At 48.5% G+C, this 23,304-nt stretch overlaps 1 protein-coding gene across 1 annotated transcript in view; it reads right to left on the bottom strand.

The window, feature by feature from the left end:
• PTPN18 (protein tyrosine phosphatase non-receptor type 18) overlaps positions 1–23,304 on the bottom strand; it is a 36,264-nt gene that overhangs the window by 11,050 nt on the left and 1,910 nt on the right. The window contains exons 3-12 of the mRNA XM_040405577.1: positions 10,363–10,471; positions 8,986–9,062; positions 8,221–8,316; positions 6,349–6,387; positions 5,067–5,135; positions 4,923–4,985; positions 4,367–4,509; positions 4,140–4,206; positions 1,550–1,627; positions 1,242–1,328 (exon numbers count right to left, since the gene is read on the bottom strand). Of these exons, the coding sequence (XP_040261511.1) occupies positions 1,242–1,328; positions 1,550–1,627; positions 4,140–4,206; positions 4,367–4,509; positions 4,923–4,985; positions 5,067–5,135; positions 6,349–6,387; positions 8,221–8,316; positions 8,986–9,062; positions 10,363–10,471 (828 nt within the window). The remainder of the gene's footprint in view (positions 1–1,241; positions 1,329–1,549; positions 1,628–4,139; positions 4,207–4,366; positions 4,510–4,922; positions 4,986–5,066; positions 5,136–6,348; positions 6,388–8,220; positions 8,317–8,985; positions 9,063–10,362; positions 10,472–23,304) is intronic.

Below are 23,304 nucleotides of genomic sequence, written 5' to 3'. Positions count from 1 at the left end.
CATTTCAGTGAAATCAGAGTCTCTGGTTTGGCTGATTTGAGCCGATTTGCATGTTGGTCACAGTGATATACAGTGCTCAACATTGAAATTGCAGCACAAAGAAGGACGAGGCGTAAGGTTCTGCAAATCGAGGAAGTAGCAGCTTGTTGCTAAAATCTGCAGATGGTGACATTTTCCAGCACCTAGTTCCAATCTATGGCATATGGGAGGGGCATAAAAGATTGAAAGCAAAGTTTTTTTAGCCACATGAAGCCTCAAAAATCAGATCAGGTTGTGTGGGATGGTTGTGCGATGTCTCCTGTTCATTAATGTAACAGTAATGGCCACTTGTCCCAAACAGAGAGACAGAATCCTCGAGCTGAGAGGCCTTGGTTTATCACTCCGGCAGATCACTACACGCCTAGGCCGAGATGTCAGCACTGGTCAACGCTGCGTGTCCTGGTGGTTGGGAGAACAACCACGAACTGGAAGGACAGCAAGAGGTGCAGAGAGGAGAACCTGTGCCCGGACGGATCGTCTGATTAGAAGAATGTCTTGTAGTGATCCATTCTGTACTGCAAGTGAAACTGTCACATCCCAAGCCTAGGGCGGCAAACATCTACACAAACCATCAGAAGACGTTTGCACAACATTGGGCTACAAGCCGGACGTCCAGCTACAGGTGTCCACTGACCTCACACCACCGCCCTCAAAGGCTATCATGGTGCCCAGCAAGACTGCAATGGAGGCTGGAGGTCTGTCGATGAGTCCCGCTTCTGTCTCACAATGATAGCCGGAGATTGGTCTAGAGAGCACATGGGCAACTCCATGAAGAGGTCTTCACAAGGGGGCATCACACCGGTCCTACTCCCGGGATTATGGTGTGGGGTGGTATAATGTACGGTAGCCAGACTCTAGTCTTCATTTCAGGTACTAACAGCTCGGCATTACATAAATTCGGTAGTGGACCAAGTGGTGTGGCCAGGCCGCATGTTGCTTGTCCTACCATAGCCTGCAGCATCTCCGGACTTGTCTCCCATCGAGCTCATCTAGGACGTCCTTGGTCAGCAATCTGGAGCCGCCAGCAGCGGATCTTGATGATTTGTGTGCCCAAGTGCATTCCTCAGAAACCACGAATAACCTCACTGATGTACATGATTACATGACTTCTTGGTGTTGCAATTTCAATGTAGTTTATTAGAGAGGACACGTAACTTCTATCCTCTCGGTCTTTCCGTCATCCAGGATTGTGCCATACTCACCTCTTGCAGGTTTTCATAGCTGTAATATTCTTTTAGCTGCTTCTCAAACATCTCAGTAATGGCGTGGTAAAGGAAGTCGTACTGTTCCTGCGGGGAGAGAGAGGGGTCATGTACCGTTCCATGAAGAGACTGCAAAATCTAGTCGCCGACCACAGAAACCAGTGGCTCCAGTGCAACCTGTACTGGAACCCACCAGGACGTGGTCATACGCTTCTCCTCAGGCCCGTGCTCATGGGTGTACACACGGGGGGCATCTTACATTACACACTGTGTGGATTTGTATTTTTCGAGCTCAGGTGCTCACGTACCCTGGTCTGCACAGCGGACGGTCTCTGGCGTCTCATTTCCATGACCACTTCAAAGATGCTGAAGTCACTTGGAACCCTCTGAAATATAAGAACGCAGCAAAGGTAAAAGAGACACGGTCTTAGACATTGGTGGCGCTCAGCAAATCGCATGGACATCTTTTTTTTTTTTTTTTTGCTATGAGAGTGTAGGTCATCTGTTGCTCGCTGTTTTCAGCCATATTCATACTTAAAGGGGTTATCCAACCCCTATAATGACCTCCCTAATGTCCGTGCCCCTCATATAGGTTATACTTAACCCGCTTCCCAGCACCCACTTCGATTTCGATACCGCAAGGGCACCACTGCGTCGGGGGAGGGCAACCAATGGCAGGTTGCAACGGGGACGAGCCTTCCTAGCGTCACCCGTGATGCTAGGAAGGCTCGTCCCCGTCGTGGCCCGCTGTTCGCTGCGCGGATGTTTTGATCCACGCAACGGGGATATGCAGCGGCGGCTGTGCAGGGATCAGAAGGTGCCGCCGGTGCCAGGGTAAGTATAACCTATGTGAGGGGCCCAGACAGTAGGGGGGTCATTATAGGGATTGGATAACCCGTTTAATAGCAATGTTTTTTACTGGTAAAATCAGGACATCTAAGTCCCGCCCCTGAGGCCACCTGGGAATGCCCACTTTCGGGAAGGGTTGCGGGGCGCCCATTTTCGGCCCAACATCCCAAGGCCCATTACTTTTTTTAATTTTTCTTTCCACTGAGCTGTGCGAGGGCTTGATTTCTATTTTGTATCATTTTGGGTTGCCTATCACTTTTTGATCGCTTTTAAATTATTTATTTATTTTGGTCACAAATAAGCAAAAAACAACAATTCTGGTGTGTTTTTTTTAATTTTTTTATTTTTTTTACTGCGTTCACCGTATATAGGATAAATTACATCATAATTGTGCAGTTTACGTTGTTATGGATATGATGATACCAAATCTATGGAGGGGATATTATTTTTACTTGGAATTTTTTTATTTAATAAAACTTTTTTTTTTTTTTTACTATTTATTAGTCCCACAAGGGGAATTTAATAGAAGCCCCTATATAATTCTGTATTGCTTATGAACTTCAGAGAATTATACTGTCAGTGCTATGCCAGCAGCCACCAGCAGGCGGCGCCAGAGAGACGCGGCCTGCTGGGATACACTGCAGGCAGGGCTGGGCTCAGTGAAGCAGGCGCTCACCTCTCATGTTGCGGACCATATGCGGAACCATTCATTTCGTATTTCCGTTCCGCAAAAAAATAGAACTTGTCCTATTATTGTCCGCATTACGGAGAAGGATAGGATTGTTCTATGAAAGGTCAGCTGTTCCGTTCCGCAGAATACGGAATGCACACGGACGTCATCCGTATTTTTTGCGGATCCGCAAAATACATATGGTCGTGTACATAAGCCCTTAGGCTCCATTCACACGTCCGCAACGTGTTTTGCGGATCCACGGATCCGCAAAACACGGACAGCAGCAATGTGCGTTCCGCATTTTGCAGACCGCACACTGCCGGCACTAATAGAATATGCCTGTTCTTGTCCGCAATTGCGGACAAGAATAGGACATGTTCTATTTTTTTGCGGAACGGAAGTGCGGATCCGAAATTCTGTGTCCGGGCAGCACATCGTCCTGCCCCATAGAAATAAATGGGTCCGCAATTCCGTTCCGCATTGCGGAACGAAATTGCGGACGTGTGAATGGAGCCTAAGGGTGAGAGGGCAGAAAAAACTTGGCTTTGGACCCATTGAAGATATCATGCCCCCATTATATGTGTGCTGTCTGTGAATATCTGTTTGCTGTCAGTGAATCAGAACATTCAGAGGCAGTGAACTTGTCCATAGCTAGCCCGGCTGAGAAGCCATATCCAGTGTAGACAATGCTCTGCGAGCGAAACAAGTTAGCTGCAGGTAGGTCTCTCTGCTGGTTTGCTACAACGTATCAGTCAATATAGACAGTGTTGTCATTCACTGACTGCAAACATGTATCCTGTTAAGGCCTCCTGCACATGACCGTTTTTTTCCCCGTTTACTGGCTGTTTTTTGCGTTCCGTATACGGTCCGTATACGGAACCATTCATTTCAATGGTTCCGCAAAAAAAACTGAATGTACTCTGTATGCATTCCGTTTCCGTATTTCCGTTTTTCCGTTCCGTTTAAAGATAGAACATGTCCTATTATTGCCCGCAAATCACGTTCCATGGCTCCATTTAAGTCAATGGGTCCGGCAAAAAAACGGAACACATACGGAAATGCATCCGTATGTCTTCCGTTTCCGTTCCGTTTTTTGCTGAACCATCTATTGAAAATGTTATGCCCAGCCCAAATTTATCTATGTAATTGCTGTATACTGTATATGCCATACGGAAAAACGGAAACAAAAAACGGAACAACGGATCCGTAAAAAAACGGACCGCAAAACACTGAGAAAGCCATACGGTCGTGTGCAATAGGCCTAATGGTGAAGAATTGAAGGGATTCATCAGATTTCATTTCTCTGAGTAGAAATCATGGTCAATAATCCTGCGCAGTGCAGCGCTGCCCTCTGGTGGAAATGTTTGATACTTCACCTGCTTATCTAGAAGGCTCTGGATGTATTCCACCGTACAGATAACGCCGGTGCGCCCACAACCTGCACTGCACAAGAGATACAACACGGGTCACACTAAATAATCACGTAACAAGATCGTGCCATCGCCGTACAGCAATCATGGCACCGATCGCGGCCCCCATTGTGATTGTCACCCAGCTGTCTCCGGCTCCTAACGTGAAGGACACACTTCATGGCTGTATTCACCTGCAGTGGACACACATCGGGGCCTTGTGTTCTCCTTGGTGGCGACGGACCAGCTGGATCATTTCAAGGAAGCAGGTGTACGAGTCGGGTATCCCGCGGTCAGGCCACGCTATGTACTGGAAGTGTCCCACCTCTCGGACTTCCTGCATAAAGACAGGAGAGCACGTCATCCCAAGGGAAGGCATTTTAATGGCGATCCAGCTCTATCCAGGGGCGTAGCTATAGGGGGCCCTGACCCAGAAGGGGCTCATCCAGGAGGAGAAGGACTAAAAGATTTTGTCAGGGCCCCCTCAACCGTATTACACGATGAAATTATACACGGTGACAGTATAGACAGTGTAGAAAACGGATGGAACAGCTGCCGGGCCTGGTCTGAGAGAGCGATCTTTACTAGCCACAGGGATGGGGGCGGCATGAAAGGAAGGGGTTGCGAAAAAATTACTGAAGGAGCAAAAGTTTCTGTGGGGCCCAGTCATTTCTAGCTACGCCCTGCGGAAGCGGTCAGAGACTGCGCCTGCTGGTCTAGTCTCCTGGATATTATATACAGGGCACTCACCTCCTGAAACATCACCGCCAGATTACGAAACACCACCTCCGGGTTCACAATGACTTTTGACACCTGAAGACGGGACGACAGATCAAAACGTAAACAGGAGTAGTCAGCGCCGGATAGAGATAGAGGCGAAGGGCGCATACTGACCGTTCTGACAGTGAACACTCCGTACTGGGCGGTCTCTTGGTCTAACGGCCAGTAGCGCTCACATTTTTTCTGCAAGAGAAATCCCAGTCATTCAAAATCATAGCCAACGAGTGAAGCCATTATATACGCGGACATCGCCAGGGGCCCAATCACTGGGGCCCCCCACCAGTCAGTAGAACAAGGGGCTGGTGACGCTTCATTGAAAGTCTATGGGACTGATGGAGAAAGCTGAGCTGTACGGCTGCTCCTCATCGGATCCTCCCATAGCCATATCCTGACAGGTCCAGGTGTGACGATGTTTACACTGCCTGGTTCTGTCAATCAAAGTACAGGGGGCGTGGCAGTTGCAGAGAGAGCAGAGCCTCTAAGTGTAACGGCGACGCCCCCGTTGCTCCTAGAGGCTCATTTGCATATAATAAAACATCATTTTTCTCAGCAATGCGGGCACATATGAACATGGGACCAACACAGCTGCCAACAGGTCAGCCAGTGTCATAGGTACAAAACTGCTGACAGATGCCCTTTAATATGTATGTGGTCTAGCCAAGGTCTTGTGTTATCTGTCATATTATAATAATAATATCATCCTCATTTTTGATAATTTGTCCGCCTCCGTCCGGTGAATGCGCCACTTCCAGCATTCGATGCGTCTCCGCTCAAATCGTTCCCAGCCCTGGTAAAGGGGAAGAGGAGAAGGACGGTTCCCAGAACTTCCCCTTTACGACTTCTGTTCTGATGTCACCGTACGTTTAGTTCAACAAACCATGAAAGGGTCACCCTAAATATAAGAAATGGATGTAGCCGCAGGAAGTGGTATCAGAAACAAAACTTACCATTTAAAGGGGCTCTCCGGACTGAAAGGGAGTCTGGCATCAGGCACCATGACTGGTAAGGCTAGCTCAGCTAGATGGTAATGATACCTTATGCAAATTAGCATTTAAGTGCGCCGAGAGTGCTCCCAAGCCTCACTGTGCGGCTTTGCTCCTCCTACTTCTTCCGCCAGCCCCTCCCTCTCCTTCTTGGTTGACAGGACCTGTTTCTTGCATCGCAATCAGGAAGGAGGCCCCGCCCCCGGTGCACTTAAACGCTCATTTGCCTATACTTTTTCTGCATAATGAAGCACCGGATTGTCACGCGGTGGATCCGGCAACAACTCAAGAGCGAGTGGAGCCATTGGCTTTTGCCCAGGAGGGTCCGGGCCGCCATTTTTCCTGCGATTTAATATTATGATGATGTTCCAGTCGATAATATAGCCGTGATTGTATGTGTACACCGGACTCACCTTTCCTAGTTCCACCTCTCGGCACGCCATAACTATCACCTGGAAGACACATCACCGTATGAATGGGTTTGCTGACCATTTGCTTGTAAGTCTACGTGCACACTCGCCGCGGCGAATGTGACCGTACAGAGACAGATACACAGTTACGCAAAACCCAGAGAGCAATTTCCTTACGACGCTGTCTTTCAACATAAAATAAACCAAGTATAAAAAACAGCACATTAAGTAATCTGCATATTACGTAAGACGTATGGAAATTTACAGTTGGCATTACATGATATGGGCGTGTGCGCAGTCAGGCCAGCTACTGCATGCTGATATTCAGGACGTCAAGTGCCCTAACACCACTGTGCCAGTCCATGATGTTCTTCAGATCCATAGGAGATATCTCAACCTATGTTGACTCAGCGCACCAGCACCGCTGCCCCACTGGGGTAGTAATGAGAGCTCTCCTGATGGAACAGGTTGGAATCGCACATACAGTTTTTAGAGCAAAAGTGGGTAAACAATGCAAGAGTTTTCCAGGACTTAGATGATGATGACCCTCTTTCCCCGCCTGAAATCAGCTGATTGGAGGAGTTACAGCATTCTGAAAGTACCACAGCGCCATACACTTTATAGTGGCCGGGAAAGGTACTGCACGCTCAATCCCAAACTGAGAGGTGTCCAGCACTGAAGAACATAAATGGCAGCTAGGCATCGTCCAAGGTGGCAATAAAGTCCACTACCTGTCTCCGACAGATCCTAGATCAGTTCATATGCAATATACAGGCTAGCTGGTGTTAGGCTGGAGGTCCATGTCCACCACAGTCCTGCTTTCCCTGACCCTGTGTGTATTGGAGCTAGGGCTCAGTGAACATCCTTTGCTCTCTGTCCAGCTGCTGACTATGGTGCTGATCAGCCTTCCGTTCCACCTCCTTGCCTGAGCTTTGGGTTTTCTAGTGTGTAGCAACCAGGGAAGGCGTGATCTCTTGTCTGACTACCCCTTGTACTTTACCTTGCCTGACTACCAAGTCTGCTCCTTGCTGCCTGCCCCGACCTTGGAATTGCTATCTAAAGTATGCACTTACTCAGCCTGCCCCAACCCTTGAACTGTATTCAGACTACGCCTTTTGCCTAATCCCTTGGTGTCTCTGCCCCCAGGGGGTCAGCAGGCCAGGACTAGTCCAGGAGGAAGAGGCTTTGCTTCGCTGCAGCGAATTCCAGATCCCTGTACAGGGGTAAATAGAAGGAAACTGCCAGGACCACGCCCTTAGGTTTAGCCCAAAGTCACTGGTTAGTCGGCACAGGGGGGGGGGGGGTGCACACCCACTGCCTGTACAGCTGGGGGGGAAGGAGACCTCTGATAACGTGACGGCCCGTAAGCCCAGTACAGTTCTCTCATGAAAATAACAATGATGTGTCTGTTCTCTCGCTATCCTCCATCACACGGAGTCCGCGGTGCACCGAACATAAATGCAAATGTAATTGCACCTCACAGGCAAATCACTAATTACACCATATGGCGGGGCGCTAGTGGAAAGCGAAATCCTGGGCGGCATTTTAGAGGAAGAACACTTTACTCATAGTTAGGCTACGTGCACACGACCGTATGCGTTTTGCATCCGGCAAAAAAAACACGTAACGGACGCGGAAACAAAATACGTTCGTGTGCATGTAGCCTTATAGTCAGTTGCAGGCGGTAATATTTAGCTGTTTGGGTGTGTTCTTTCCTCTCTGCTATCGGCAGGTACGTCAGAGTGACCGCAGTGTCTAAGCACCACGTGATGTCAGTGCGGCCCCGGCAAAGCTCAGAATTAGCATCCAACGCAACATATAGGGTATAATAATATATTATGGACCAGAAAGACAGTGTTGAACCGGCGTGCTTACCTTAACATTGTACTGCCATATCATCCTCCAGAAGTCCAGCACAGTGTGGCTCAGGGGCCCCTGCGTGGCGATGTACCGGGGCTGCTTATCTACACCCTGTGGACGTAAATCACGTGCGTCATAGTAGACATGGATGCTATGAGTATAGGGGATGGTATCATGATCTGTAGGGTCCTATCATAAGGTGGGGACCAGTACAGGGTATGTACAGTATAGTGTTAGAAGATGGATGGTATCATGGTGTAGAGCAGGCATCCTCAACCTGCGGCCCTCCGGCTGTTGTAAAACTACAACTCCCACGATGCCCTGCTGTAGGCTGATCGGGCATGCTGGGAGTTGTAGTTTTGCAACAGCTGGTGGGCCGCAGTTTGAGGACGCCTGGTGTAGAGTATATAATATAGTATCACAGTTTTACAGGAGATACGGTAACCAAATCAGCGCCCTCCAGTGGATGTGCCATGAAAGTCCGTCAGTCACCTTTCAGACATGTGGGTTGTAAAGGGAGGGCTGTGACCACACATCTACTGAACATCTATCATGGACCTATGGACATCAAAGGGGGTTCCAAGCTCAGGACGCCGCTCTAGGTACCAACCAGGGAGCCGCTCACTAAGCGTTTCTTGCTTTAGCGGATGTGAACCGTCCGTGTATCACATAGTCAGACATGCAGTATAATAGCAGCCACTCAACGGGTCCTTCCCAGCGGTTTCTGCAGCCGATCGCTGGATGAATAAACGGAAAATCTGCGTCCACTCAGTAGTTTACCTGTATGAAGCTGGCGTTAATGTAATCAGATCCAGCGTCCTCCTCAAGCAGTGTGACCGGAACACGGGTCTGATCATCTGAAAAAGCGCAATTATCAGATAGAAAATTATTGACGTGCTCCTTAACCTGTGTGCTCCAGCTATTGTCAGCCTAGGAGGTCAGGGTATGCTGGGAGTTGTAGTCTCACAACGTCATCAAAGCCGCAGATAGAGAGTCAGTCTTGGCCTCTATGATCACTGTCCTCTGTGGCTTTACCTAAAAATGACCATCGAGTCACATATATAGTTAACCCTCTCAGTGCTGCTGCCATATATTGGATTCAGTCAGTTCCTTGCAATTGAAATGCATGAGAATGTAAATTAATTTAATTAGAACTAATTATTTTGCATATAAGACTGGTCTCATGAATAGTAATCGGGTCTTATGAATAGTAATCAGTCCTCATGAATAGTAATCAGGTCTCAGGAGCAGTAATCAGGTCTCAGGAGCAGTAATCAGCTATCAGGAGCAGTAATCAGCTCTCAGGAGCAGTAATCAGGTCTGAGTCAGACACTTTCCCAGTGCTCTTCTCTGTCTGATGTATAACGGTACATCATAAAGATAGTTTCCGGCTCTGGTCGGGGTCATAGTGTCACAGGGTAGAGTCGCGGGTATAAAGATAGAGCGGAGGTGCACCCCCTGAGCTGCCACCCGGTCGTCCCCTGTCCCTGCCTACTTGCACCACCCGCCCTAGGTGACGGGGCGCAACTGGGCGACAGTCCCTGACCTGAGTAAGTGCAAGCAGAGAGATAGAGACAGCAGGGAAGCGGACAGCCAATGAGAGGTAGCACTAGAGCGGACAGAGAGGTGGAACAAGCAAGGTACCACCAAAAACGGAAGGGCGAGGCGGGTCAACTAACCGGGGTCAGTCCAGGAGGTCACGTCAGTACAAGAGAAGATGCAAAGACAAAATCCAAAAGCAAGCCGAGGTCAAAACCCGAGAGGGAGCGTCAAGGTTCAGGGAGCAGGCAGAAGAGGTGTCAGGAAGCAGATCAAGGGTCAAATCCAAAGGTAACAATAATAATACACAGCCTAAGGGACCAAAATCACAGGCAACCTGTAGCCAGCAGGTTGCCTGTATTTATAGTGGGGAGTAAGGGTCATGTGACGTGGCCAGCGTCACATCACCGACAGACAAACAAGTCGAGCACCGAGTGATCAGCTCAGCGCTCAAGGCAGACCTAGGAGCAGGGAGCCTCCCAGCTAGCAAAGCCGCCCTGGGAACGAGGCTGAACACAGATCCTCGCTCCCGAAGCTAAGCAGCAGGTCTGCGGCTGATGGGAGACCGAGTGCGCCTTCGGCGCCCCGTTACACATAGGTTCTCTGTATGACACTCACATGGCAGGATGTCCTTGTATCTGTTCTTTTTCAGGTTTTCCTGGCTTCCTCCCGTATCTGTGGAATAGCTGCCCTCCTGCCGAAAAGCTGCGGCGCGATTCTTGATTTCCTGCAAAAAAAAAAAAAAACAAGTGTCAGAAATGTGGTGATTTCTGGACTTGGATTATGGCCTGTTGTCAGGGGTCCAGTGAAATTGATGGTGTCCATGGGAATTCCCTAAAAAAAAATCCAACCCCCAAAGCATGCTGCAATAAAAAAAAAATGCCAGGGAAGCTATTTTCAACCACAACTACAAAAAATACGTGATTTAGGTCATTTTAATTATCATTTCTGAAATGAAGATGTCTGGGGGTTTTCACAAGCAAAACCATGTGTTTTTTTTATTTGATCTAATCTATCTATATGTAAAGAAGGACGTATATACTGTATGTGTGTGTGTGTGTTCCGCAATCACTCCAAAACACAACCATCGATTTCAACGAAACTTGGTATACACATCCCTTGCTCCCTGGAAAGAAATCTTGTGGGGGTCACAGCTCTCTAGCACGCACCGTTCTTGAGATATTCCCCAAAAAATGCAAATATGGCACATCACATGACCTACATTAGCCAATAGAAGCCGGCAGGTCTTACTCTTCATATCCCAACTGCCATACACACGGTCACATGACCCTTATCAGCCAATAGAAGCTCTCAGGTCCTTAGTCTCCACATACACACAGTTTTACACCAGGTTTCCATAACAACCCAGCCATTTTTCTTCACTGCTGTAGGTCAGATTTAAAGGGGCAGGGCGCTGTGGATGACACTGTTAAGGGAGCGGAGTGCTGTGGAGGTGACAGTCCAGGGGGCAGGTAGGGTGGCCGTTCAGGCCACCCTCAAAAGACGGACTTAAAGGGGTATTCCCATCAAAATGATCCCTGTTTAATGACGTGAGAGTGATCATTTGTGTAAATATAATGTATTAGCCAATTCCAACCCTTTTTGATAAAATTCTTCCCCTCCAACCTCATTGTTGTCATTGTGTCTTCCCTAGTTACGGCCACCTCTCGCCTGCCGAATGCAGGGGCCGCGCATGCGTAGAGGAACCACATCGATCCAGTGGCTGACCTCTCATTTCTTTCCTGAACGCGCACGGCGCTGGGAGGCTGCGCATGCGCTGTTCTTTATTCCCTTGTGCTGCATCTGAAAGAGCCGCGCATGCTCAGTTTTGCAGCGCAGACTTGGGAGATAGAAGCGGAGAGCGAGGACGTGCTGGAGCAGTGTCGGAGGACACTCTGCTCTGCTGTGTAGTGAAAGCATGTGCTCAGCGCGCCGCGTCCTCCAGCTCTCACACTGAGCAGACCTCGCTATTGTGCTGTGCCCCCTTGTCACTGGCACCTTGAACCTGAAGGTCACGTGACAGCTGGTCCGGTCCTTCTCTGATAAGGTGCCTCCTGCTTTGCGCTTCTTGCCTTGAGGATTATTAGTCTGCTAGCAGCTGCCTATACATGATGCCTAGGAGTGTCTGCCGTGACCTCCAGCTGTAAGTGTTCTCCAGGTGTAAGACTCCTTGACATCCTGAAGAAAGGGCTGGGGATGAAATCTCCTGTTTCTGCTTCTATCGTGCCACTGCCACCTTAGCACCCGACCCGAGCCTCTGATTTCAAATTGGGTGGTGGGAGAGATTACAAATCTGCATCAGAGCGGGTCAGTGGGGGGTGATCATGTTTTATGGGAGTCAAAAGCACAGATCATATGGCCACTGGCTGACATGCTTGTGGGCTGATGTATAGTAGTGAATTATTGTTTAGCTGCACAGAATGGGTTTGTAAAAGATAAGACGGGTTCTGTGTGTAAAACTGTATTAGACGGCAGGACAGAACATGTTACTGTCTACTGAGGTCACTGACCATAGCTCTCTGAGTCAGTGGCGGATTATAATTGGGGCGTGCGTGGTGACGTCATCGCGCGCCAGTATAGTGTAGCGCGCAGGGCTTTGATGTACGCGGGCCTGCCTTACCATTCCGGACACAGGTAAGTATAGTATTAGCCTTTTTTGTGTGTGTGTGTGTGCCAACTTTGGGGGGCAGATGAGGACATATTACTGCAGGACAGTGGGGGCAAATGTTTCCATGGGGGCAAATTACTTAATTGAGGGCAGTGTGGGGGCAAATTACTTAATGGATGGCAGTGTGGGGGCAAATTACTTAATGAAGGGCAGTGTGGGGGAAAAATACTTAATAAAGGGCAGTGTGGGTGTCACGAGGGTATCGAGAACCACGCCTGACTCCGTTATACCCGGGGTCAGGAAGTCGCAGCGGTTGGCTGCACGCTCTTTTTAAGATAGGGCTGTTTTCTCACTGTTTGGCTCACTCAGGGATCCGTAGCTCCTTCTCCTCAGCTGTTCCTTGTCCAGCACTCCCAATCCTCCTTATATTCCTCTCTCACACTTCTCTGGTTGCCAGATATAGAGCTTCCTGCCTGGACATCTATTCTGACCTTCTGGAGCTGTGTTGCTGCGTTCTCTGGTTGTTGGTCCAGAACGCTACCCTCCGGATCCCTGTTGGACCTTTGTGGTCTATTGTGGTCGCCCACCTGGGTGTATGTGTTTGTCTGTTTTGTCTGTCCTCTCCCTGGTGTTTCCCTCTTAGTGATAGTGGTGCGGACTAGCGATCCCACCGGCCCGTTCACTATCTAGGGCTCATTTTAGGGAAAGCCAGGGTTTAGGCACGTGATCGCCGCACGGGTGAGGAACCCGTCTAGGGACGTCAGGGCAGTCAGGTGCCAGCCGCAAGGTGAGTTAGGGGTCACCACCTTTCCCTCTCCCTTGGGCAGGGCTTTCCTTGTTTTCCTCCCTGTGCGTGATGCCGGTCATTACAGTGGGGGCAAAATACCTAATAAAGGGCAGTGTGGGGGCAAATTACTTAATGAAGGGCAGTGTGGGGGGTTATTACTTGATGGGGGGCAGTGTGGGGGGCAAATTACTTAATACTGGGCAGTTTGGGGGGTTATTACTTGATGGGGCAGTGTGGGGGGCAAACTACTACATGGGTAACAGTGTGGGGGAAATTACTATATGGGGCAATGTGGGGGAAATTACTATATGGGGCAGTGTGGGGGAAATTACTATATGGGGCAGTGTGGGGGAAATTACTATATGGGGGCATTGTGGGGGAAATTACTATATGGGGGCATTGTGGGGGAAATTACTATATGGAGCAGTGTGGGGGAAATTACTATATGGGGCTGTGTGGGGGAAATTACTATATGGGGCAGTGTGGGGGAAATTACTATATGGGGGCATTGTGGGGGAAATTACTATATGGGGGCATTGTGGGGGAAATTACTATATGGGGGCAGTGTGGGGGAAATTACTATATGGGGCAGTGTGGGGGCGTTGCTATTAGGGGACATTATTTTTGGGGACACTATACAGGCATTATTACCTGGAGCACAATATAGGGTGTTATTATTACTGGGGATATTATAATTGCTGTAGACACTATAGGGACCTTTGGAATAATTTATCAAACTGATGTAAAGTAGAACTGGCTTAGTTGCCCATAGCAACTAATCAGATTCCACCTTTCATTTTTGACAGCTCCTCTGGAAAATGAAAGGTGGAATCTGATTGGTTGCTATGTGGGCAACTAAGCCAGTTCTACTTTACACCAGTTTGATAAATGACCCCAATTATGAGAAATCTAACATGTCTGTGTAACAAACTCTGTAAAGATTGTAATTTGTCACCTGCAGTCCTATGTAACAGCCTAGATAACAGTGATAACTTTCTGTGTGCAGATAATGTAGTAGATGTTCCAATAGTTCACTGTGTTATGTGGGGTGTTACATAGGACTGCAGGTAACATCTACGACATCTGTACTCAGAGAGTTATGAGATGGTGGGGGTCAGACTCCTGGCACCCCCGCCAATCAGCTGTTTGAGGAGACCGTGATGTCCCAGTGAGCGCCGCAGCCTCTTTGCTCCTTACCAAGCACAGCGCTGTCCATTTGACAGCACTGCGTTTAGTACTGCAGCTCAGCGCCAATCACTCAGAAGGAACAGAGCTGCACCGAGACCATGTGAACGATGTCATATGGCCTAGGAAGAGACTGTGGCGCTCACGAAGCACCGCAGCCTCTTCATATAGAAAAAAAAAACGTAGACTAAAATAAAAGGAGGGGCCCGAGTTGGATAGACAGCCCCGGGCCTATCGTGCACTTAATCCGCCCCTGCTCTGAGTGATGATTCCCCAGCAGGGGGGAGGGGCCTCACAGACACTGCAGGCTGCCAGACTGATGACTCATACTATCCACATGAACGAGCACGCAAGGACTGAGTTATCAATGTGATGTCTTAAAGAGGTGTGGTCGGCCTTCACTCAAACTGCCTAAGCCCGCCCAGCCTTAGAAGCAGGAAACCAGGAAGTAAACAGCAGAGCGGGCTTAAGGTGAGGATGAAATAGCAAGATGGGAATACCCTTTTAAAAAACCCGTCTCCAGAACCCGCTAAGCCACGCCCCCATCTGGTTAAGTCACGCCCACTCCGCAGCTGACAAGCATTGAAAAAATGACAAACCAACTTTTGTCAGCTGCAGGGGTGTGAGGGACAGTGACATTCTCCCTGCAGCTCACGCTCAGACAGCACAGTGCTGCTGTCTGAGAGTGAGCTGTTCAAAAGGACATCCCTGCGTGAGATATTCCCAAAAAATGCATTAGCCAATAGAAGCCTGGTCACATGACCCTTATCAGTCAATAGAAGCTTGCAGGCCCTTAGTCTCCACATACACACAGTTTTACACCAGGTTTCCATAAGAACCCAGACATTTTTCTTCACTGCTGTAGGTCAGCTTTAAAGGGGCAGGGCGCTGTGGATGACACTGTTAAGGGAGTGGAGTGCTGTGGAAGTCATAGTTCAGGGGCAGGTAGGGTGGCCACTCTCAAAAGGCAGACTTAAAAACCCCACCCCCTGCTAAGCCACTCCCCCTCCCACTCCCCAGTCGACGGGGATTAAAAAAATGAAGATAAAAATCAACTTCTGTCAGCTGCAGGGGTGGGAGGGAGGGTGACTTTCTCCCTGCAGCTCACGCTCAGACAGCACAGTGCTGCTGTCTGAGAGTGAGCTGTTCAAAAGGACATCCCTGTGTCAGTCCAGGCCCTGCACTGGACAGAGGACAGGGAGTCTGAAAGCCGAACTGTGCGGCCTAAAACTGCACCTCTGGCCACCCTAGAGGCAGGCTGCTGTGGAGGTCACAGTTAAGGGGACGGTCCGCTATAGAGGTCAGTGTTAAGTGGCAGATTGCTGTAGAGGCCACTGTTAAGGGGACGGGGTGTTGTGGAAATCACTGTAAAGGAGATGGGGTACTGTGGAGGTCACTAATGAAGGGGCGGCTGCTGTGGAGGTCACTGTTAAAGGGGCAGGCTGCTGTGGAGGTCACTGTTAAGAGAGCGGGATTCTGTCGAGGTCACTGTTAAAGGGGCGGGCTGCTGTGGAGGTCACTGATAAGAGGGCTGGATGCTGTGGAGGTCACTGTTAAGGGGATGGGGTGTTGTGGAGGTCACATTTTAAGGGAACTGAGCTCTGTAAAGGTCACTGTTAAAGGGGCGGGTTATTGTGGAAATCACTGTTAACGAGACTGGGTACTGTGGAGGTCACTAATAAAGGGGTGGCTGCTGTGGAGGTCACCGTTAAAGTGGAGGGCACTGTGGATGTTACTGTTAAGGGGGCAGGCCGCTGTGGAGGTCACTGTTAAAGGGGCGGGGTACTGTAGATGTCACTGTTATAGTGGATACTGTCGATATTTTTTAACGACACACACAAACATTAGATGAAATAGATGAAATATACCCGTGCGAAGCCGGGTCCTTCTGCTAGTAAGAACTAAGAATTAAACAAAGGGGATCTCTGTGTCCGAAAGGAAGCAGAAACCGAGTTCTGGTAACACTCACCCCATATATATATATATATATATATATATATATACTGTATATAAGACTTCCCTATACAAAGCTCAAAATACATTTGTTGATTTTAGTTAAACAACAACCACAACAAAGGTGTAAAAAGGGTAGTGGTCGGCCGTGAGGACAAATGTGACATAAATGAGGTGTTATTCTCAGGCCACCAGTTCCACTGGCCTTAAAGTCAGCAAGATATAGTAAATTTGTGATATATCATTACATTTTTGCAATTAGGCAAGTGCAATGCTGAAAAAAAAAAAACAATCTTGAATGGAAACCATCAACAAGCAGTATTAGGCTACATGCACAGGACCGTATGTGTTTTGCGGTCCGCAAATTGCAGATCCGCAAAAAAAAACGGAACGGACACAAACGTTCGTGTGCATGTAGCCTTAATCTTGCTTTATCACCTGGGATGTAGGAGGCGTTCAGGTTTAGGCTGCTAGACAGTTTTGTGATGACATTTTTTGACATATTTGTGTTTATTAAAGGTATTAATTGTAGTCACTTTTGGCCAATGCCAGTTTTCCCCTCAATTTCCCTGTTATCACAGGGCGGAACCCATTGTACAGTGATAGGGGACACCTTGAGGATCGCGTCCCTAAGTTTTTGTTTAACTTTGGAAGTGATTTGCTTTAGTTATAGGGCATTGAGTTTTTTATTACGTGTCCAAGAATGCAGTGCATTGTGGGAGGTCGGATGTGACATTTCGTAACAGGGTCAAATGTCCACTTCATGAAAAAACAGCAAAAGAGAGTGAACATAACGTGTTTTCCTTTGTGGACTACAGAGCCAATGTTTGGGTTGTCCCACAAAAAGTATTTTGCAGTTTTCCCACCAGCGCCTGGATCTGAATAGTTTTAGAATAACATGTAATTAAAAAAATTGGGATAGCCAAAGAGTTATTCAATAAAATGTATCTGTATAGCGTAGGGCTGCACGATATGGGAATTTTGTGCGATTGCGATTAGGGCCCTAAAAATTGCGATAACGATGTGCGATGCGATATTTTAAGGGAATTGGGCTAGAGGTCTATTTGCTTGGATTTTCCCATATGAGCCGCTGACGCGGCTGGGTATGACATAGTTATGGGGGATCTGTGGATGACGCTGTGTTGTGGGGGATCTGTGGAGGACGCTGTTATATGGGGGATCTGTGGATGACGCTGTTATATGGGGGATCTGTGGATGACGCTGTTATGTGGGGGATCTGGATGACGCTGTTATGTGGGGGATCTGTGGATGACGCTGTTATGTGGGGGATCTGTGGATGACGCTGTTATGTGGGGGATCTGTGGATGACGCTGTTATGTGGTGGATCTGTGGAGGACGCCGTTATGGGGGATCTGTGGAGGACGCCGTTATGGGGGATCTGTGGAGGACGCCGTTATGGGGGATCTGTGGAGGACGCTGTTATGGGGGATCTGTGGAGGACGCTGTTATGGGGGATCTGTGGAGGACGCTGTTATGGGGGATCTGTGGAGGACGCTGTTATGGGGGATCTGTGGAGGACGCTGTTATGGGGGATCTGTGGAGGACGCTGTTATGGGGGATCTGTGGAGGGCGATGTTATGGGGGATGTGTGGAGCACGCTGTTATGGGGGATCTGTGGAGGACGCTGTTATGGGGGATCTGTGGAGGACACTTATGGGGACCTGTGGATGGCACTGTTATGGGGTGGATCTGTGGAGGACGCTGTTATAGGGGATGTGTGCTATGACACATAGGGCCATGAGGGGGGCCACCATAAGACATATAGCATCTTATGCTGGTTCCCCTCATGGCCCTATGTGTCCCCTCATGTGTCCTAAACTGCGCACATAACTGGCTTTGTGTTAAGTATTTTACTAGTGTGTGAAACAATCTCTCTCCTATTGATAACATGGCCGCCTCTGTACTCACTGTCACGATGAATGCACTGCAGCGAACGGCAGCGAGCTGGCCGGCCGGCGCGTGACTGACGTCACTTAGTAACGCTCCTCCCACTTCAGGAAGCAGGAGCGTTACTAAGTGACGTCAGTCACGCGCCGGCCGGCCTGCTCGCTGCCGCTCGCTGCAGTGCATTCATCGTGACAGTGAGTACAGAGGCTGGACCTGTTATCAATAGGAGAGAGATTGTTTCACACACAAGTAAAATACTTTACACGCAAAGCCAGTTATGTGCGCGGGGCCCCTTCATATATAATCGCAGCATTTTCGGGTCGGCCAAATCGCCATATCGCATTTGCCGATTATCGCGATTCGATTATTTTTTTGATTTATCGTGCAGCCCTAGTATAGCGCCACCTGCTGTTTGTTCTTTTGCTAATTTCTCTGTCCACCTCACTGAGGTGGTCGCACATGCTCAGTTCCATCCTTTAACAGGGAGAAATCTGTAGCAGTAAGGACACACTCCCTTAGCTACCAGCTTGATATAGGTTTAGCAGAGCAATAGATCTCTGGAGCAATGTGAGGTACAGAGCTGGTTCTAGCTTTGTTAGGCCTCTTGCACACAAACGTATTTTCTTTCCGTGTCCGTTCTGTTTTTTTAAAAGTTTTTAACATAACATTTTCTTTTCTGTGTAATTTGGTACAAATAAGCACACCTGCATTAGGAGGGAGCACGTAGATCATTTAGTGCTTGACATAGTGATCCACGTAACAGCGTAGAAAAGAACATTAAATCAATACAAAATCAACAGTTTAAGAGAAGACACTTAAAATAAGACATAAGACGGGGGGAGGGTGAAATAAGACGGGGGGAGGGTGAAAATATCTAGATATGCGGAATTTACAGTTGTATGTTTCAAAAAGTTTCCGAGGAGCGGAACGTGTCTCATGGGCCCCACGTCTTCAAGTAACGTGAGGTGTCCAAAGACGTCACACTAATAAGGTCCTCCATTCTCTGATATAGGGCAATCTCCTCAAACCCCTCCTCCGGTGACGGGGGAGAAATGGATTTCCAATGACGTGGTATTACTACTTTTTGCTGCCTGGATCATATATTTCAAAAGGGAGTTTTTGTAGGCAGGGATATTCATGTCAAGTATAAACAATAGAAGAGTTTCCGGGGAATTCTGGATGGGGAGGCCCGTTACTTCTCCGATAACCTTGTGTACGAGCTTCCAAAGGGGACGTAGAATAATACAGTGCCACCAGATACGGATCATCGTGCCCTCCTCCGTGTGACATCTCCACTGTGGGGACCCATTTATGGAGCAAAGCAGGTACTCTGTACCATCTGGATATAATTTTGTAACTCGTTTCTTGGGACTTAGTAAAGATCAGTGCTTTGTGAGATAGAAAAAAACTTCTGTTCCATTGGACTGGGGTGAGATGAATACCCAAGTCCTGTTCCCAGCCCTGACAGAATGGAGGAGGGCACGAGGAGCGTTGATGTATCAGGTTGATATGTTTCTGAAAACAGCTGAAGGGGGAGATGCACATCTGCTCAAATGTTGTGAGGTTTCGAGTCAGTGTGTGGGATTTACACATGGATGAGTGGAAGAGCTTTAGTTGTAAATATTCAAAGAAGTTGCGGGTTGATGGGGTGGGGATCCCAAGTAGTTGAGATAGAGGTTTCAGAGGATCTCGAGAGGACATGTCAAAATCTTATTGGGCTGGTCTTCGTGCCCCAGAGGAAGAGACAAGCGTCCCGGAGGGAAACGAGGACGGTCCGTTATTGGAACCAGAGGACCTTTAGGGTCAATTAGTGAGGTGTGGCGACTTATGGATGCTAATGTTGCAAACGTATGATGGGCTGTAAAGGGTAACTTAGAGAGAGTGGGACGCGTAGTGCCTGTTAGCCATGGTAGGACCGTTATAGAGCAGGAAGAGGAGTCACGTGCAATGTGAACCCAAGTCTTAGATGTATCAGTGCGGATGATGTCTAAAAGCCGGGCACAGGCAGTAGCGTGGTAATATAGTCAGCAATCCGGGAGACCTATCCCCCCCTCCCTCGTCTCCTTAGAACAGGTCATTATTTCCCATTTAATTCATGGCTTACCGGGTGACCACACAAATTGCGTGAAGCATCAGCGTATGTGAGACCAGAATATGGATGGAATACGGAGGGGGATGGTCTGCAGGAGATGGAGTAGTTTTGGTAACATAGTCATTTTCATGATGCTAATCCTGCGGAACCAGGAAAAATCCCTTTGGCGCCAGGTTTCAAGGTCCTTCTGGAATTGTTGGAGGAGAGGGGTGAAGTTTAGTCTAAAAAGCCGCGTTAGGTCAGCGGTGATTTTTATGCCTAGATATGTAATTCCGTTTGGTGGCCAGGAAAAGGGAAAGGAGGTTTTGAGGGAAGAGACCAGTGCACTGGATAGGGAGACTTCCAAGGCCTCCGACTTGGACATGTTGATTTTGAAGTTGGTCCACTCACCGAAACGGGAGATCTCACGGAGCAAAGACGGCAGAGAAATGCGGGGATTAGTTATATAGAGGAGGAGATCATCTGCGAAAGCCGCACATTTGTATTAACTTTCTCCGATCTTTATTCCTGAGACGTCCGGATTGGCGCGTCCTGTTATGACTAGGGAAGGAAGGGGAAAGAGTGCCATTGATCTTAACTCGCACCGAGGGTTGAGACTGAAAACCTTTGACAGAAAACCCGGGCCCACGCCCAAATGAGAAACAACCCGCGTGGATAGAGTGCCAGGAGATTCGGTCAAAGGCCTTCTCGGCGTCTAGGAACAAGATCACTAGGGGAATTTTTCTTGCTTTTGCATGATGGATGATTTCTAGAGTTTTAAGGGTATTGTCCCGGGCCTCCTGCCCCATCACGAACCCTACCTGGTCAGGATGGATAATTGAGGGTAAGAGTGCATTTAACCTGTTGGCTATCAACTTGGCAAATATTTTGAGATCTACATTCAGGAGCGATACTAGCACATAAATGCGGGACCATAACAGATTTTGGGATGACTGCAATATCGGCCTCAGTGGTCTGCGTCGGGAAGGGAAGCCCAGGAGACACCACGTTAAAGACCTGAAGCATAAAAGGGGAAAGAGAGGATGCAAAGGACTTGTAGAACCTGGCTGTGAGCCTGTCAGGGCCTGGGCTTTTGCCCCCTTTCAAGGATCTGAGAACCATTTGGAGCTTGGCTTCCGTGAATGGCATCTCCAAACCAGTAGATTCTAGTGCAGATAATTTAGGAAGCTGTGAGGAAGGTTCAGGTGTGTGATCTGCCTGTGTTGAGGAAGCTCGGGGCAGGTTGTAGAGCTCCGAATAAAAGTAATGGAAAGAAGACGCAATATCTGTGGTGGTGTGTACCATGCGATCCACAGGGTTTTTGATCGCAGGTATGCCAGTTTTCCCCTAAGAGCCCTTGCTAACAGGCACCCACTGCCTGTTTCCATATTCGAAGAATTTGCTATGACAGATTTGTATTGCACGTTTGTAGGACGCTTTTAACAAACGTTTGGCATCCAAACGTGCGTTTTGAAGATCACGGAGAGTCGGCAAGAAGAGTGCTCACTTGTGGATAAGTTCCAAAGGAGGCGACCTTTTGTAGTGCAAGTTTGAGGTAGTGATAGAGCTGGTTGTTGGAAGAGAATATAATCTATGCGTCTATAGAAGGAGTAAGAGGCAGAATAAAAAGTATAGTTTTTGTCTTCTGGGTGCTGGAGGCGCCATGGGTCACAGAGTTGTAATTGGAGGAATGCTCTTTTAACTTTTTTTTATAGTGGAGTACGGAAGGGAGGCACATCCGGTCGAATTATCGAGTGTGGGGTCAAGAGTAAGGTTAAAGTCGCCACAGAAGACGACCGTTCCTCAGATCAGGGGAAGGGCTTTATCAACTAGGTCCAGAATAAAGGAGGCCTGATTTTGGTTGGGGGCATAGGTGTTGAGAAAAGTGAATTCATGTCCACCAATTAGTAATGAAAGAATCAAGTATCTGGCTTCAGGATCAGCAGTACAGCCCAGCACCTGGTGAGGCAAAGATCTATGGATCGCTGTGGCGACACCTTTCGTCTTGTTCACCGGGTTATTTGCGAAGTGCCAGGTTGTGTAATGCCAATGCCGTATGCCAGGGGCACCACCCTCTTTAAAGTGTGTTTCCTGGAAACAAACAATGTGTACCTTCTGACGATAGGGATGGTGGAGTACCCGAGTTCTTTTTTCAGGGGTGTTGAGGCCCTTCACATTGAAAGACGCTATCTTGAGTGACGTCATATCTGTAGGAAGTGAAGAACACAAGGAACACAGGGAAGGGTAACGTACAGAAAGCGAGAAAAGAGTAGGGAAAAATAGGAAAAGGAAGAGAGAAAGAGGACGCAAACAAGAGAAAGAGCTTGCGTGACCAAAAGGTCTAGAGAGACAGTCACCAGGGTCAATGTAGTCCCGAGGGAGTGTCTCAGACTCTTGGGGGAAAGTAGCAGCCAGGGAAAAGCAGGCCTACCACATCTCCTATCAAGTCGAACTGACAGTCAATAATAGCAGCCACTGAGAAAGAGCAAGTGAATGGAACAAGGTGGCATGAGAAGAAGAGGAGCCATCGCAGCTGTGAAGTAATAGGCTCAAGTAAAAACTGCAGGCAGTCCTTCAAGTGACGAAGTTAGGTGGGGACCCGCGTCTAGGACCAGCTGATCTTCGTCGTCTCTGATCCCGTGTAGTTGGTCCAGGTGCCTCCTTGGTGACAGCATGATGAGGACGAGGTCGTCTCGACGATTCAGAAGTAGGAGGAAGGATATATGGCCATGGGCCCAGATTGACCTTTGGCAAGTCTGGCTGTTGCAGTAGATGTGGTAAGTCCGAAGTAGTACAAAGAGTCGCAACATGTCCTTTAGGGCCGGCAAATCGAGCGAATGGGTAACCCTAGCGGTAAGGAATGCCTCGGTCCTTGAGAAGATCTAATAGTGAACGTAAGGCAGCTTGCTGCAACAGAGTGTGGCGTGAGAGGTCCTGTAGCAGGATGATTGGGACCCCGTCATAGGATAGAGGGGAGGACTGTCGTGCTTTATTCAGGATCTGTTCCTTGATGCCATAAAAGTGGATTCTGCAAATGATGTCTCTTGG

Source organism: Bufo bufo, chromosome 8 (assembly GCF_905171765.1).
Source record: "Bufo bufo chromosome 8, aBufBuf1.1, whole genome shotgun sequence".
NCBI lineage: Eukaryota > Metazoa > Chordata > Amphibia > Anura > Bufonidae > Bufo > Bufo bufo.
The sequence above is the reverse complement of the archived record's forward strand: the minus strand, read 5'-3'. Positions and strand labels throughout refer to the sequence as shown.